Raw genomic sequence first — 14,789 nt, 5'->3', positions numbered from 1 at the left:
ATATTGTGAAATGATCACCACAGTAAGTTTAGTTAATATCTATCATCTCATATAGACACACAAAAAAAGAAAAAAATGTTCTTTTCCTTGTGATGAGAAGTTTTAGGATCTACTCTGTTAGCAACTTTCAAATATGCCACAGAGCAGTGTTAACTGTAGTCATCATATTGTATATTACAACCCCAGTATTTATTTGTCTTAGAACTGGAAGTTTGTACCTTTTAACCACATTTATGCAATTCCTTGTCTCCTCACTCTCTGCCTCTGGTAACCACAAATCTGATCTCTTTTTCTACGAGTTTGGGTTGTTTTTGTTTTTTTAGATTCATGTATAAGTGAGATCATACAGTATTTGTCTTTCTCTACTTGACTTACTTCATTTAGCATAATGCACTCAAAATCCATCCATGTTGTCACAAATAGCAGGATTTCCCTGTTTTTTTTATGGCTGAAAACTAGTCCATTGTATATATACACCACATTTTCTTTATCCACTCATCCATCAATGAACACTTAGGTTGTTTCCACCCACTTCTTGGCTATCATAATGTAATCATTTTCTTATTATTCTTTTTAGTATTACAACTATATATATTTATGTTCCTAATCAAGTTTATTGCTTGGTTTTACATTTCTGAACTTTAAATCAATGAACTCATACTCAACAGTTATCCTTCAACTTCTTTTTTTTTCACTCAACATCATATTTCTGAACTTCATTCGTACTGTGATTGTCTTTCATTCATTTTCACTGTTGTATAATATTCTTCTATGAGAATATCCCAGAAAATTTATTTATCCATTCTACTGCTAGTGGATATTTGGGTATCCAAATCCACTTTTCTGCCATTACAAACAGGGCTATTACAAATATTCTTGTTATGAATGTCTCCTGGTTCATGAGTAGAGTTTTCCAGGTACTGGGTTGGCCAAAAAGTTTGTTCAGCTTTAAGTAAAAATAAAAGAGACATTTTTCATTTTCACCAAGAACTTTATTGAACAACGTATTCATTAACTGAATGAACTTTTTGACCAACCCAATATATACACAGGAGTGGAATACCTTAGTCAAAAGATGTGCATATCTACAAGTTATTAGATAACACCAAGTTGTTCTACAAAGTTGCTGCACTAATTTCCATTAGCTAATGAGAGTTCCTACTGCTTCACATCCTTGCCCTCACTAGACTATAAATGTGTGCCAGTCTGGTAGATGGGAAATGGTATACCTTTGTGATTTTAATTTTCTTCTCCTTGAATCCTTTCAGAATCTTACTGGTTGTTTGGGTTTCTCTTTCTTTGAAATGCCTATTCAAGTCTTTTGTAGGTTTTTAATATATCATTTGCTTTTTTCTTACTGACTCTTTTTTGGGGCGTGGGTATTGACTCTGTTGATCATGTTTGTTTAAAATGTATTTTCCCAATTTGTGGCCTGGTGTTTCACTCTTTACGGTGTCTTTCGATAAGCCAAAGTTCTTGATTTTAATGTAGTCAAAATGTCAATATTTGCCTTTATGCTTAGTGATTTCTGTGTTTTGATTAAGAAATCTTTCCCTATCCCAAGGATATAAAGGTGTTCTCCTATATGGTCTTCTCAAAGTTTTATAGTTTTGCTACTCATGTTTACGTGTTTAATAACCAGGAATTGATTTCTGCAAGTGGTATGATGTAGCGTTCCAACTTCATTTTTTTCCATATAGAAAACAAATTGTCCCAGCACACTGATTTCTAGTCTTGGTTTTGACATACATTAAGTTTTAATAGATATATGGAACAGTTTCTGGGCTTTCTGTTCTGGTCCGTTGGTCATTTTGTCTATCTATATGCAACACCAGGCCCATTTATAATAATTCATAACACTGTTCAGGCAACTCTTCCTAATTTGTTCTTCAGGACACTCTCACGTATCCTTGGCCTTTTGCTTTTCTATATAAATTTTAGAATAAGCTTTGTTAAGTCCTGTACCAAAACTTCTTTAAGCAAAATATTTGGGATCTTGATTAGAATTGCAGTGACTGTGGATAAATTAGGAAGAATTGACATCTTTAAAGAATGAGAGTCCTCTAATATGTGACATGGTATACCTCTCCATTTATTTAGGTTTTCTTCGTTGCCTTTCAATAAAGATATCTCTTTTATATCTTTGGTTGCATTTATTCATAATACTTTATCCACTTTCATACAATTATAAATAAATTATCATAGATTAGTTGTTGACTTGTTTCTTAGTATATAGGAATGTACTTTTTTTTAACATTGATTTCGAATCCAAGAAACTAGCTAAACTCTCTATTTCTAATTATTTATCTGTAAATTCTTTAGGGTTTCTACATACCTATCTATAACATTTGTGAATAGTGATAGTTTTGATTCTTCCTTCCTTTCCCTTATCATTTTTTTAGCCTTTTCCTTGCCTTTCTGTGTTTGTTGAGACTGCCAGTAAAATGTTGAAGAGAAGATGCTTTCAAGATTGCATAATGATTGTGAAGTTTGCTGTAGGCTTTTGATCAGGTTAAGAAAGTTGTCTTCTATTACTATTTTGTTAGAATACTTTTTTCTTCACCAATTGAGATGGTAATGATTTTTCTCCTTTAAATTGTTCACGTGAATAACTATATGAATTGTTGCCCAACGTTAAAACAATCTTGAATTCCTGAGATAAACCCAAAGCAGTCATAATGCATTAACTATTTTATTTTTTTATGAAATGTGTTTGCTAATATTTTGTTTTAGATGTTTGCATCTATGTTAATGGGTGAGACTGGCCTATCATTTTCCCACCTCAAACTTTCCTTATGGGTTCTATACCAAGATTATGCCTCATAAAATAAATTAGCAGTGTTCCTCTTTAACTCTTGAAAAGTTTGTGTATTACTGGATTTATTTCTTTCTACAGGACTGTGTAGACCTTTCTGGGCTAATGTGTTTTTATACAAATTTTAAATTATGGATTCAATATATTTTATAGGCCATTTAGGTTTCCCTTCTTCTTTATTAAAACAATTAGTTCTTCAAAATTTCCTCTTGTTACCTTTTACACATCTATAGTATCTGCATTTTTGTCCCATTTTTCATTCCTTATATTGGTTATTTCTGCTTTCCTTTTTTAGCCATTCTCACCAGATATTTGAAAATTTTATTCTTCTCAAATAAATGTTGTCAGTTTTATTGATTCTCCTGTATATTCTCTCTACTTAATTTCTATTTTTTATTATTTCTCTTAATTTATTGTTGTTAATTTTCTAACTTAATTTTTATACTTCTTAATTTTCAGTCCATCTTCTTTTCTGATATCAAGCTATTAAGGCTATAAATTTTTCTGTAAGTACCAGTTTGGCTTTACATACACACACGTACACATATGTTCTTATAATCTAAGTTTGAAACATTTTCTTATTTCCATTATGATTTTTTCTTTAATCTATAAGTTAGGTCTATATGTGTCTTAATTTGTAAACCTGTGGGGTCTTTTCTCATTCTTTATTATTGTTTGTGTCTAACTGAACTGCAGTATTATCAGAAAATGTGGACAGCATGAAACAATATTTTGAAATGTCTTGAGGCTTGCTTATAGCCTAGAACTTAAATGATTTTACATATGTTCCACATTGCTTCAAAACAGTACATTTTGCATTTGTTAGGTTCACTGTTCCATGTATGACTATTAAATAAAGCTAATTTGTTGTATGTATTAGTTTGCTAGGGCTGCTGTAACAAAGTACCACAGACTGGGTGATGTGAAAAACAAATTTATTCTCTGGCAATTCTGGAGGTTAGAAACCTAAGATCAAGGTGTCACAGGACTGGTTTCCTTAAGGCCGCTCTTCTTGGCATGTAGATGGTCATTTTCATCTTGTGTCTTCACAAGGCCTTCCCTCTATGTATGACTGTGTCCTAAGTACACAAGTCATACTGGACTAAGGCCCACTCTGAGGACCTCATTTTAACATAATTACCTCTTTAAAGACCTCCTCTCCAAATATGGTCACATTCTGACAGACTGGGGATTAGAACTTCAACATATGAATGGGGTGGGGGGCAGGGACACGATTCAGTTCACAACATTACACTTTTCAAATCCTTTATAACCTTAAAGATTTTTTGCTTGCTTTATCCGTCAGTTACTGAGAGAAGCATTCAATTCTTCCACTGTGCTGATGAATTTTTCTATTTCTCTATAAAGTTCTGTCAATTTTTGCTTCCTATATTTTGAAGCTATGTTATTAGCATATATAAGTTTAGAATTTTTATGGCTACTTGGTTAATTGAATATTTTATTATTATGTAGTTACCCTCTAGCTCTAGCAATGCTTTTTGTCTCATACTTTGTTTTTAAAATACAGTTATATTAGCTTTCTTTTCCTTAGTGTTTGTACAGTAAATATGTTTCCATCCTTTTATTCTCTATGTTTTTTTGTCCTTATGTTTTTTGATGTGTCCTTTGAAAACAGCATATTGCTGGGGGGATTTATTCAGTCTGGCCATGTTTTTTCTTTTAAATAGAGTCCGTTTGTATTTTTTATAACTAATGATATATGTTTTTTTCTATGAACTTACTCTTTTTGAGAGACAGTATAGCACAGCCTTTAAGAAAACAGATTCTGAGAAATACTGCCCAGGTTTTAATACTAGCTCTATTCCTTACTACCTGTGTAATGCAGGCTAGTTACTTAAAACATTCTGTCCCTCAGCTTATCTGTAAAATAGCTATCATAATTACCCTACCTTGTAGTGCTATTATTGAGTTAAGATACATAAAGCACTGAGAACAGTGCTAGACACATAATAAGTACTGTATACATGCTTTCTGTTAATATTTTATTATTATAATTATCACTTTAAGTTGGCATATTTTTTGTTTCTACTTTCTTTCCTTTTTTTCCTTCTTCTGTACTGATAGAATTTTTTTTTCACATTCCATTTCTTTCTCTCCTCCAGTTTGGAAATTATATTCTCTGTTCTATTTTTTTAGGGCTGCCTTAAAAAGTTATCAAGCATACTTAAGTTACCAAAGTTGAAAGTTAATTCTTACCTTTATCCTCTCCTGAACAATACAAGAACTTTATAACTCTTTAATTCTGATCATCTCCTTTCTGATTTACATACCATTGTCATAATTTTATCTCAATTTTAAGTCTCATAAATTATTATTGCTTTATATAATAAATAATTGTTTAGTTTACTTATATATCTACTAATCATTTCTATATACACCACAAATTTTTCCATGTGATAACACTTCTTTCTGTCTGAATTATAACTTTTAAATTACATCTGCTGGTGGCACAACTTCTGTTTTTATTGTCTGAAAATACCTGTAAATCATGCTTAAAAAAATAAATGTAGCAATAAGAGGGTTTATCAACAAATTTAGGTTGATATTTTCTTATAGTATATTGTAAACATAATTTCATAGTTTTCTGGCTTCCATATCTGCTATTGGAAAGTGAGATTGCTTTAAGAACCGTTATCCTTAGTGTTCTTCAATATCACTAAGATGTTTAAATATGAATTTCTCTTTAATTTATCCTAGTTGGTTCTTGAATCTGTGGATTGGTGTCTTGTATCAATTCCAGGAAATTCTCAGCCATTAAATCATCAAATATTACCTCTACTCTTCTTTTCTTTTCATTTCTTTACGAAAGTCTTATTAAATATAAGTCAGAATATCACTCTATTCTTCATGTCCTTTAGCCTCTTTCCTATTTTATATCTTTGTTTCCCTGTGCCACATTCTGATTAACCTCCTCAAATCTGTCTTCTATTCCATTAATTCTCCCTTTAGCTGTTAAACCCCATTCATCAAGTTTTAAAAATTTCAGATGTGTTAATGTCTAAAAGAGATTTTTTATTATTATTAATTTCAAAATCCATTTGATCACTTGAAAAACAAATCTAATTCTTTCTTATTCTGTGTCTGGTAAGTGCAGGATTTGAAGTCTTTCTGGGTCTGACTGGCTTTCTGTTGTTTCTACTGGCTCTCACTCAGTGTGCATTGTTCCTATGTGTAATGTTCCCCCTCCCGCCATCTGTCTCCCTCTCTCTCTATTTCTCCCTATCTCTCCCATCTCTCTGTTTTTTACTATGAGTTTATGTTTCTTGCAGTTTGTGGGGGATTCTTTGAGGGCTGGGTTGAAGGTTGGGGCCATTCACTTCTGCTCTGTGCTTTTGCACTGGACCATTTTAAACTAAATTATCAGCCTGAGGTTTCTTAGAACACACAGGTATTGTAAATTTGACCTGCCACATTGTGTGCTCATTAGCTTGCTAACAGACATTTTTAAGGGAGGTCTTCACTTCCTCGTCAAAACTCAAGACTAGCAAAATTCCTTGCAGATTTAAGGCTATGGTGATTTAGATAGCACATAACCATTTGGGGTACTAGCTTTATGTGGAGACCTTCCTATTAGACTCTTCACCCAAGCAAACTCTGGGTCTTGGCCTCTCTCCCAACCAGAGCCATGTATGCAATTGTCCACTGCACGATTCTAGAGGTATTTTTCATATAGATACACACTGCAATCTATATGACATGGATGGCAGCCCTGTCCTCATCCCCACAAAATGGTGAAAACTAAAGCTCAAGTTTATCAGTTTTAGAAATTGCCTCAAAGTGAAATCTGGGCTTAGTGCTTTGGTTTTATAATTCTGTAACTAATAGAACTTAAATGAAGAATAAAGACAGTGAGTGTATCCTCCCTTTTGAAGTCCTTTAAAGGGTAGGACCTTAGTATCTTAGGAATTGAAATGATTTGCTAATCATCATTTCAGCAAAAATATCTACCACTTGCCCCATTAAATGAAATGTTACATAAGAGGGTGTTTACTGGTTTTCTTTGTTTATTTTTAGATATGGACTTTCCAGTTGTCCTCCAGCCTACAAACGCAAATGAGAAAACACAGCTAATCAGAGAAGGACCTCGAAGTTATTGTACAGACTCTTAATATTGAGCCCATTGAGGGTCCACAGTACCTCCTCTTGGTTCAGTCATGTCTCCAGGTGGTCTTGATGGGGGATGGTAGGGGACATGAAATGCTGTGAACTTTTCCACATTTGTATTTTACTTTTAGGTTAAGGAAAGATGATTGCTACATAATTTTCTCAGTATGCAGATTCACTCTTTGAGTAGAACTCCTAATGGAAACACACATTCCATTTTAATGAATAAAGGCCTGAAGAGTTGTTTTATGCTCCTTGTATGAGGTAAGACAGTGGCATTGGACAGGCTTATGAGCCTGCCCTTTATGTGAGCCAGACCTCGTTCCTTATAGACTAAAGTAGTATTTCAAAACCAAAGCCACTTTTCATCTATTTAACTAAATGTAGTATTCATATCTGCCTTTAAATATCAACAGCAAAACATACATGAGAATTTAGGAGGAATATTTTGTGTGTGTGGAGATTTTTCCTGTCATATTCAATATGGCTACAGAAATATTTCAAAGGCAAGAAGAAATTATTAGGTAAAGACAAATCGTATTATTTTAAAGTATATTTTTGAAAGATTACAAATTGTCACTTACTGAAAACTGACAAAACCAGGAAGGAAGAAGTTTTGTGTGTACTTGTAGATTGGCATAAAAACAAAAACAAAATTTCAGCCTGGTTAAATGTTATAAATGATCCAGAAAGTAATTCTGGGCCCAAACCAGCCCCAAACAATGTGTTTAACAATTTTAAGTTAAAATAATTTTTGTCCAACAGGCTTAGATTAGCCAGACTAAGAAAAAGAAACACATGAGGTAAAGGACAGAGTTCTAAATTCTACAGCCTAAATTTAAATTTAACGGCATATCACTCACCCCATCTTCAGTGGGATTAATAACACTGACCAGAAAATGCTCTGCTCTGTGCACGTTGAACATTTATGCTCAGAGGTCATCTCTGCATTTACTTGTTTGAACCTTATATTCATCACGTGGAAGAAACCATATGCTATTTCTAAAATAGTAAGCAGCAAGTGTTTGTTTTTTTCCAGGTCTTCCTTAGTTCTTTATGTAATATTGCATTTTTCAAGATCTTGTTATGTTTTTATGTAACACTGCATGAAATGCCGTTTCCTTTTTTTCTTTGTTTCTTATTCTGCCTCACCACCAAATTACCGTTAATTAAAGTTAAATATACATTGTAAGTGGGAATTGGTGTTATAGCTGATAGTTCTGACATAACTAAAACTCTGCTCTAACTCTTGAGTTACTGGAATTCTTTTTTTAAATCGACATAATTAAGTAGAAAGAGCCCTGGTTTGAAAATTAAGAAACTGGTTCTAATCTAAGTGCTCACAAACTAGCCCTGTGACCAAGTGAGATGAGAATAATATGGCTAATCTCTCTGACTCTGTTTTCATATCTTCTCTGTTCATATTCCTAATTGCTGCCAAGATCAGGTGAAATAGTTGAAGTGAAAGAACTCTGAAAAGTCAAGTATTTAACAAGTATAAGATGGTTTCACATGAGTTTGTATGTGTTGATACACATAGACAAATGTAATGTGACTCTTTATGTATATAAACTCTCTCATCCAACAAGACCCATGAAAATACCCAATACTAACAGTGCCAGTGACCAGTAAGTGCTCAGAACTCTACTCAACAATTGAGTGCTACTTTCCATTTGAAGGGAACAATGAGATAAACAGCCCCACCTGGGGATAATTTGAGCCACTACATTTCCTTCCTGAGGCCTCTAACCAAAACATCAGTCCTGTTTTTGAACAGGAACTTACAAGTCACGAAGCTCATCTTCTCTTTCTCTCTCAGACCTCTGTTTTCTTTCTGACGCGGAATTTTTTACTTCCACTCCCAGCTTTCCCAGAGAGCTGGTACAAGAGTGGTCGCGGTGAGAATAGGGCAGGAATTAGAATCAGAATCAGATGGTGGAATTCCTGGAGGCATTCTGGCCAATGTTTCCCACGTAGGGCTAGTTTCTAGTTACCACGGTTGTGGCAAATGCATGCACATGGATGTCTCTGAGTGAGGGAATGAATTCTACAGAATGCCCGTTAGCTACATAGAAAAAAGGATCCACTCTCCATCTGAGGAGGGGCCACGTAAGCATCTTGTGGAGTTGCCACCTGGAATCACCTGCTATTATTCTGAGTCCACAAGCATCTTAGTGAAGAAGCATCGAGGAAAGAAAGGACATGCTGACTGTGATCCTCAGCAATGGCTGCATGGCTCCAGTTCATGCAGGGTTAAATAAGCTGCCACTTCAGTGGCTCACTACCTAATCCTGGTCTCCAGGCTATCAGAGAAGGGGATTTCGTATAAGGTTTCATAGGTCAACCATTTATTTATCGTTTTGCTGTCTTACATCAGAACATAAAAATATATATGCATTTTTATTTACCACAATACACACATTTTATTTCTTTGAGCATAAGTGACATTCTATTTCTACATTTCAAATGGTATGTAGACTAAAACACATTTGACATGGCCTTGTCTGGAAACACACTTACCTGGCAATGCACTGGCTGATCTTCTGACCTACAGAAAGGGTTCCAATTAAGGCTACCTGATCTCTGTGACAGGCACAATAATGGTCCCCCAAGATGTGCACATCCTAATTCTCAGGCCTTTCATGGCAAAACAGATTTTATGGATGTGATTATTAACGACCGTAAGATAGGGAGATTATCCTGGATTATCCAAGTGGGCCCTATCTAATCACTCTGGTCCTTACAAATGGAGAGCCTTTCCTGACTATGGAGAGAGAGAGGTGACGACAGAAGAATGGTAAGAGAGATACAATTGACAATCAGAGAATGACTAGAGATATGCTTTATAGATGGAAGAGGAAAAGGGCCATAAGCTAAGGTGAGCAGGCAGCCTCCGACAGCTGGAAAACTCAAGGAAATGGATTCTCCTCTAGAGCCTCCAGAAGGAAACACAGCCTAGCAAAACATTGATTTCAGCCCACTGACACCCATGTCAAACTTCTGACCTCCAGAGCTGTACGAGTTCAACACTGAATCAGTGCTCCTCACTTGTTTCTTCCTTGTCCTTTTGACTCCTTATTCTATATTCCTCTTTTGTTTCACTCCCTCATCCTGTCTCTTTAATTTTACTTTCTGCTTTGTCCCTTCCCTTCCGTTTCTCAACACTCCGTCTCCTTCCCTGTCCTCCTCTCCCACTTCCACCTTTCTTACATTTGACGTTCATTTCCCTGTTTTAGTCTCCTAATCTCTCTGCTCACCATTGTCAACCCTCTGCTTTCACATTTACTGGAATTTTTAGATAAACTGAACTTTTGGCAATCTACCCCAACTGGTGTAGGGTGCAGAAGGGAGAGACAGGAAATAGCCTGGGTAACAGGATATTAGTAAAGGAATGTCTTCCCTCCTCCAACTTCAAGCACAAATAATCATAACGCTAATAGGCAAAGGGGGAGCAAAAGTATTTTTCATTCAGTTCTCTGAGTATATTGACAAATAGAAATAATTTTAGAGACCAAATTATTTGAATGAATGGCAAGGTAATTTATTAGACATTAATTTTGGTTTGTCCTTAGTACTGTAGGAATCTCACTCGAAGGAATGAGTGCTCTCCTGATTTTTTTTTTTTTTTTTTTTTTTTGCGGTACGCGGGCCTCTCACCGTTGTGGCCTCTCCCGCTGCGGAGCACAGGCTCCAGACGCGCAGGCTCAGCGGCCATGGCTCATGGGCCCAGCCGCTCCGCGGCATGTGGAATCTTCCCGGACCGGGGCACGAACCCGTGTCCCCTGCATCGACAGGCGGACTCCCAACCACCGCACCACCAGGGAAGCCCTCCTGATTTATCTTTAAAAGGTCACTCCCTTGCTGCCCTAGCCTCAGAGGTTAAAAACAAAGGTAGTCAGACACATGGAGAACAACCACCTACGTATGCTTTTGTTTGGGCTGTTGGAAAGGTGCGTGCTGGGAACTCCCTGGTGGTCCAGTGGTTAGGACTCCACGCTCTTATGCCCAGGCTCAATCCCTGGTCGAGGAACTAAGACCCCACAAGCCACGCGGCACAGCCAGAAAAAAAAGAAAGAAAAAAAAGATGTGTGCTGAAATTTTAGGAAGAGACGTACCCCCATCATGAGGGGCCTCTAGACTAAAAACAGGTTGGAGAGTTTTGGGGGGCAGTTCCCAGAGTAGCCCAGACTTGTGTCCCCACAGAGGAGAGGCTCTGGTGAGATAGCACTTGGATGCCTCGGTGACAAAATTAAGTCAGGACTTTGTAGACATTAAGATTCTTGGGCCCACATCTGGCCCCTCAAAGTAACCACACAGAGTTGGACACTGAGACCTCAGGAGCAACCGGGGGACAAAGACATAAACCCTTGCAGACCCCTTATAATCTGAAGAAGGGGAAGGACTCTCAACACCCGGCTGAAGTGAAATTTCTTGCTATCCTGTTAAACTGCAGCTCTAAGCCAACGTTTAATTTAGAACACACCATCAAGAGACTTCCCCCAGATCTGTTCCCAAATGTCATTCTTTGCAGGCTTTCTAGACCACCCTGCCTAGGGCTGTTAACACCCTCCACCTCATGCTTCCTATTTTCCTTCTCTGCTTTTTCTCCTTAGTACCTTTTTATCTTTCTCCCACACCACAAGGCCTAAGATTTTTGTCTGTTTTGTGCCCTGAATTCCTATTGCTTAAAAGAGTGCCTGACACATGGTAGACAGTTGGGGCATATTTGTTAAATGAGTAAATGTTTAACCTGTGTCATAGAATAAAGAAATTCCTACCTGCTAGAAATGCAGAAGCTGCTAGAATCCTTAGTTTTTAGGGAGGCTTAGCATATTAATAGCAAAATTAATTAATTTAATTAATAGAAAAATTAATACGTTAGCTTGGCACCCAATCAAACCTCTGGCTCAGTTTCAGAGTTATTTTTTTTTTAAATTTCATCAGCCAGCCATCCCTTACTCCTCACTGATAAGAAGGTGAATGTCCATTTCCAGGCAACAGTCCTTCTCCAAGCAGAGAAAGACCTTTATTCAAGAAACACAAGTCCTCCTCTCCAAAACCCCTCTTCTTCCAGCCTTCAGCCCTCCTAAGCACCTAAGTAACAGTCATCTTCATATTATTCCTGAGCAGTTCTAGACCACAAAGGGCCAGAAATTTAGATTCAGTCACATATAACCAGTTTCTGTAAAACAAAGCCATTTCCCAATTGTAGGTGGCTCAAGTTAGCAGTGATTTCCGGAACTACATCTTAGCGTCAGCATTTACATCTGTGCTTTGCACAGTGCTAAAAATGAAGAGACTAATAAAGACCTGTTGATTAATTCTCACAACATATAGCATTTCTGAGAAAAGTCTTGCTCCAAAAGGGGACTTAAACATGCTCAGTGCCAAAATGTGATACAATTTTCTGGAATTTTCATGCTATTCCAGGGCTGTCCCCAAGAAGCAAAACTAAATTCCCAGAATCATATCAGCAGTTACAGGACAGCGGTTAACACATTCTGCTCACAGCTGGGCTGCCAACGGAGCTTTCTCATAGCTGAAAATCTGATTATCAGCTTCTCCAATGCCTGAGAACCCCCAGGCACATCCCTGTTCCCAGGGCCAGGAAGAAGCGTCTTACCTGGGAAGGTTTTTTCTTCTTACTTCTGAGTAATCTGCTCTGGTACCCAAATATCTCCACTCCTGAGATGTCCAGATTCATCTCCAGATTCATCTCCTTTCATCTATGACACGCTTTCTTTTCTGGTGAAGAATAATTCGGGGAAATTTTTTTAGTACAGATATTCACTTTGGGAATGAAATTCCAAAATTTTCTCTAATTTTTTTAGAATGATCTATTTGGGCATGTATACACACTATTTACTAAACTGATATTTTCAGAATTATTATAATTGCAAAAAGCAATATTTTAAAGCTAACCTAGATTAGCTTTATGAAAGTAAAAAATGAAAGCCATCAAGCAATGAAAAGTATTGCCTATATACTGATTAACTTATTAGCATAACAATTTTCTATAAAATGCCTTCATTTCAAAAGTTTATTGTATTTAGCATGGAATTTATTTTTTTAACTCCATATATAGCATACTAGGAAATTTAATTTTCAGCTACCAAAACCTGAAAGATACATGTTATTCTGAATAAGAGGGTAAAGCTTTAATAGATTTTCAAATGATTCACTTCCCTGCTTATCTCCTGCTTTTCTTAGTTCTCTCTCTTACCTCTTCTCAGCACATCCCATACCCCCAGCTAAAGGATTTGAAAGGTGGAGGAAAGTGTTGGGTTTTAGGATCACAGGTGCATTTGTATTTGAAAAAACATGATTCATTTTTTCATAAATTAAAAATCTGTTGCACGAACAATAATAACCAACAGTCCCCGTGCTCAGGACCTGACACTGTCCTAAGAGCTTTATATTAGCTTTATATATTTAATATTTACATATTCACTTAATGCTCACAACAACCTGTGGGACAAGTACTATCAGCATTATTATTCCCCAGTTTTCAGACAGTCTAAAACAGAAAGGTGAAGTAACTTGGCCATGATCACCCAGTTAGTGAGGGGTAGAGCAGACTGGTCCTCAAGTCCATGATGTTAACAGCTGCACTATATTACCTCTCCACAATGATCTTATATTTCCAACTACATTTGTCCCTGAAAATGAACCTTCTACGCCTCCCTGCCCAGATCCTTCCCAGGGTTCTTTTATTTTCAAAAGAACTGTCACTCCTGTCACTCCTTTTATTATCTACCTTTCTCTTCAACTGCCCTTTGCTGCTCAAGAAGATTCCTCTAGGGAGTGGCCCTTACTTAATTCCCAGTGACTTCCTCAAGTAAATCCTCGAAGACTCAAAATCCTCAAATTCCTCAAGAGCAAATTCCTGAAGGCTTCCTCTGTGCCCTCCTCCTTCCCCTGCTACCTGCAGCACCTGCTTCCTTGGGAAGCCCGGGTGCCTTTCGTAGGGCTACCTGCCACTTCTCTTGCCTGACCAATAACTGCAACGTTAATCAAGTGAGTGAGAAGTTGGATTTTTTTTTTCTTCAGGGTTTTTTTTAGTCTGTGTTAATCATACAAATATTCATGTATACAGTCAGGAGAAACTGCCTCATCTTTGTCGCCTCCCAGGCACCAGGAGGCCCCACCGCAAACAGCCAGCCAGCTTGCTTGCTGCCACACCACTGTCCAGAAGGAGAGGGCAGCAGCTCCAGCATTCACCCAAGGAGACAGAGAAAAGGCGAGGCAGGGTGGGGCGGGCGGTCAGCTTGCAGTGCTGGGCCCTGGCAACACCACCACCCTCTCCCGCTGGGGCTCACAGTGAATCTGGGGAGGGGTTTAACCTTATGCCCACTTCCCACCTGGGCCACCCTTGGGCCACACCAGCTGTCTTGGTGAGGTTCTCTCCTGGCTGGAAGTGCCTCTGATGGACGTTCGGTAACAGCCAGTCCTTGCGGGGGGAAGAGAAGGCTGTTTCTTGTAGAAAAATGCCCCCAATTCAACTGTCCCCATGGCAAAAAAAGAAAAGCAGGCACGCGTGCACACGTGCACACCTCACTCCATGCAAACAGACAGGTTCCTCCCAAGCCTGAGCCCCTCTGCCTCCCCTGCTGGCCTCAGGTCCTTAAGGATGCTGCCTGCCTCACCTCGCGGGTGCCAGACACTGGTGGTCCTGCCCAGAGGCAGCCTGCCACTTGGTAAGGAGTCCAAGAGGAACAGACTGCTGGGGCTGAGAGGGTAGCCTCTGCTGGCCCACTAGGCAGTGGAAAAGAGGGGCTCTGAGGACTTGCTCAGAGCCCACACTAGCGAGAAGAGGCAGGACGAATGGTACTAAGGGCCGCCAGGCCCT

At 37.8% G+C, this 14,789-nt stretch overlaps 1 protein-coding gene and 1 long non-coding RNA gene across 3 annotated transcripts in view; one reads left to right on the top strand and one right to left on the bottom strand.

The window, feature by feature from the left end:
- The window catches only part of DNAJC5B (DnaJ heat shock protein family (Hsp40) member C5 beta), a 49,040-nt gene extending 40,883 nt beyond the window's left edge, over positions 1–8,157 (top strand). Inside the window, exon 4 of the mRNA XM_067711262.1 lies at positions 6,851–8,157. Coding sequence (XP_067567363.1) covers positions 6,851–6,945 — 95 coding nt within the window. The 3' untranslated portion in view covers positions 6,946–8,157. The remainder of the gene's footprint in view (positions 1–6,850) is intronic.
- The window catches only part of LOC137209850 (uncharacterized), a 132,480-nt gene that overhangs the window by 101,097 nt on the left and 16,594 nt on the right, over positions 1–14,789 (bottom strand). For both annotated transcript variants that reach the window (XR_010936135.1, XR_010936134.1), the window contains exon 2: positions 12,564–12,685. This is a non-coding gene — a long non-coding RNA (uncharacterized lncRNA). The remainder of the gene's footprint in view (positions 1–12,563; positions 12,686–14,789) is intronic.

This window comes from Pseudorca crassidens, chromosome 17 (assembly GCF_039906515.1).
Source record: "Pseudorca crassidens isolate mPseCra1 chromosome 17, mPseCra1.hap1, whole genome shotgun sequence".
Taxonomy (NCBI): Eukaryota; Metazoa; Chordata; class Mammalia; order Artiodactyla; family Delphinidae; genus Pseudorca; species Pseudorca crassidens.
This window is presented reverse-complemented; position numbering and strand designations above follow the sequence as displayed.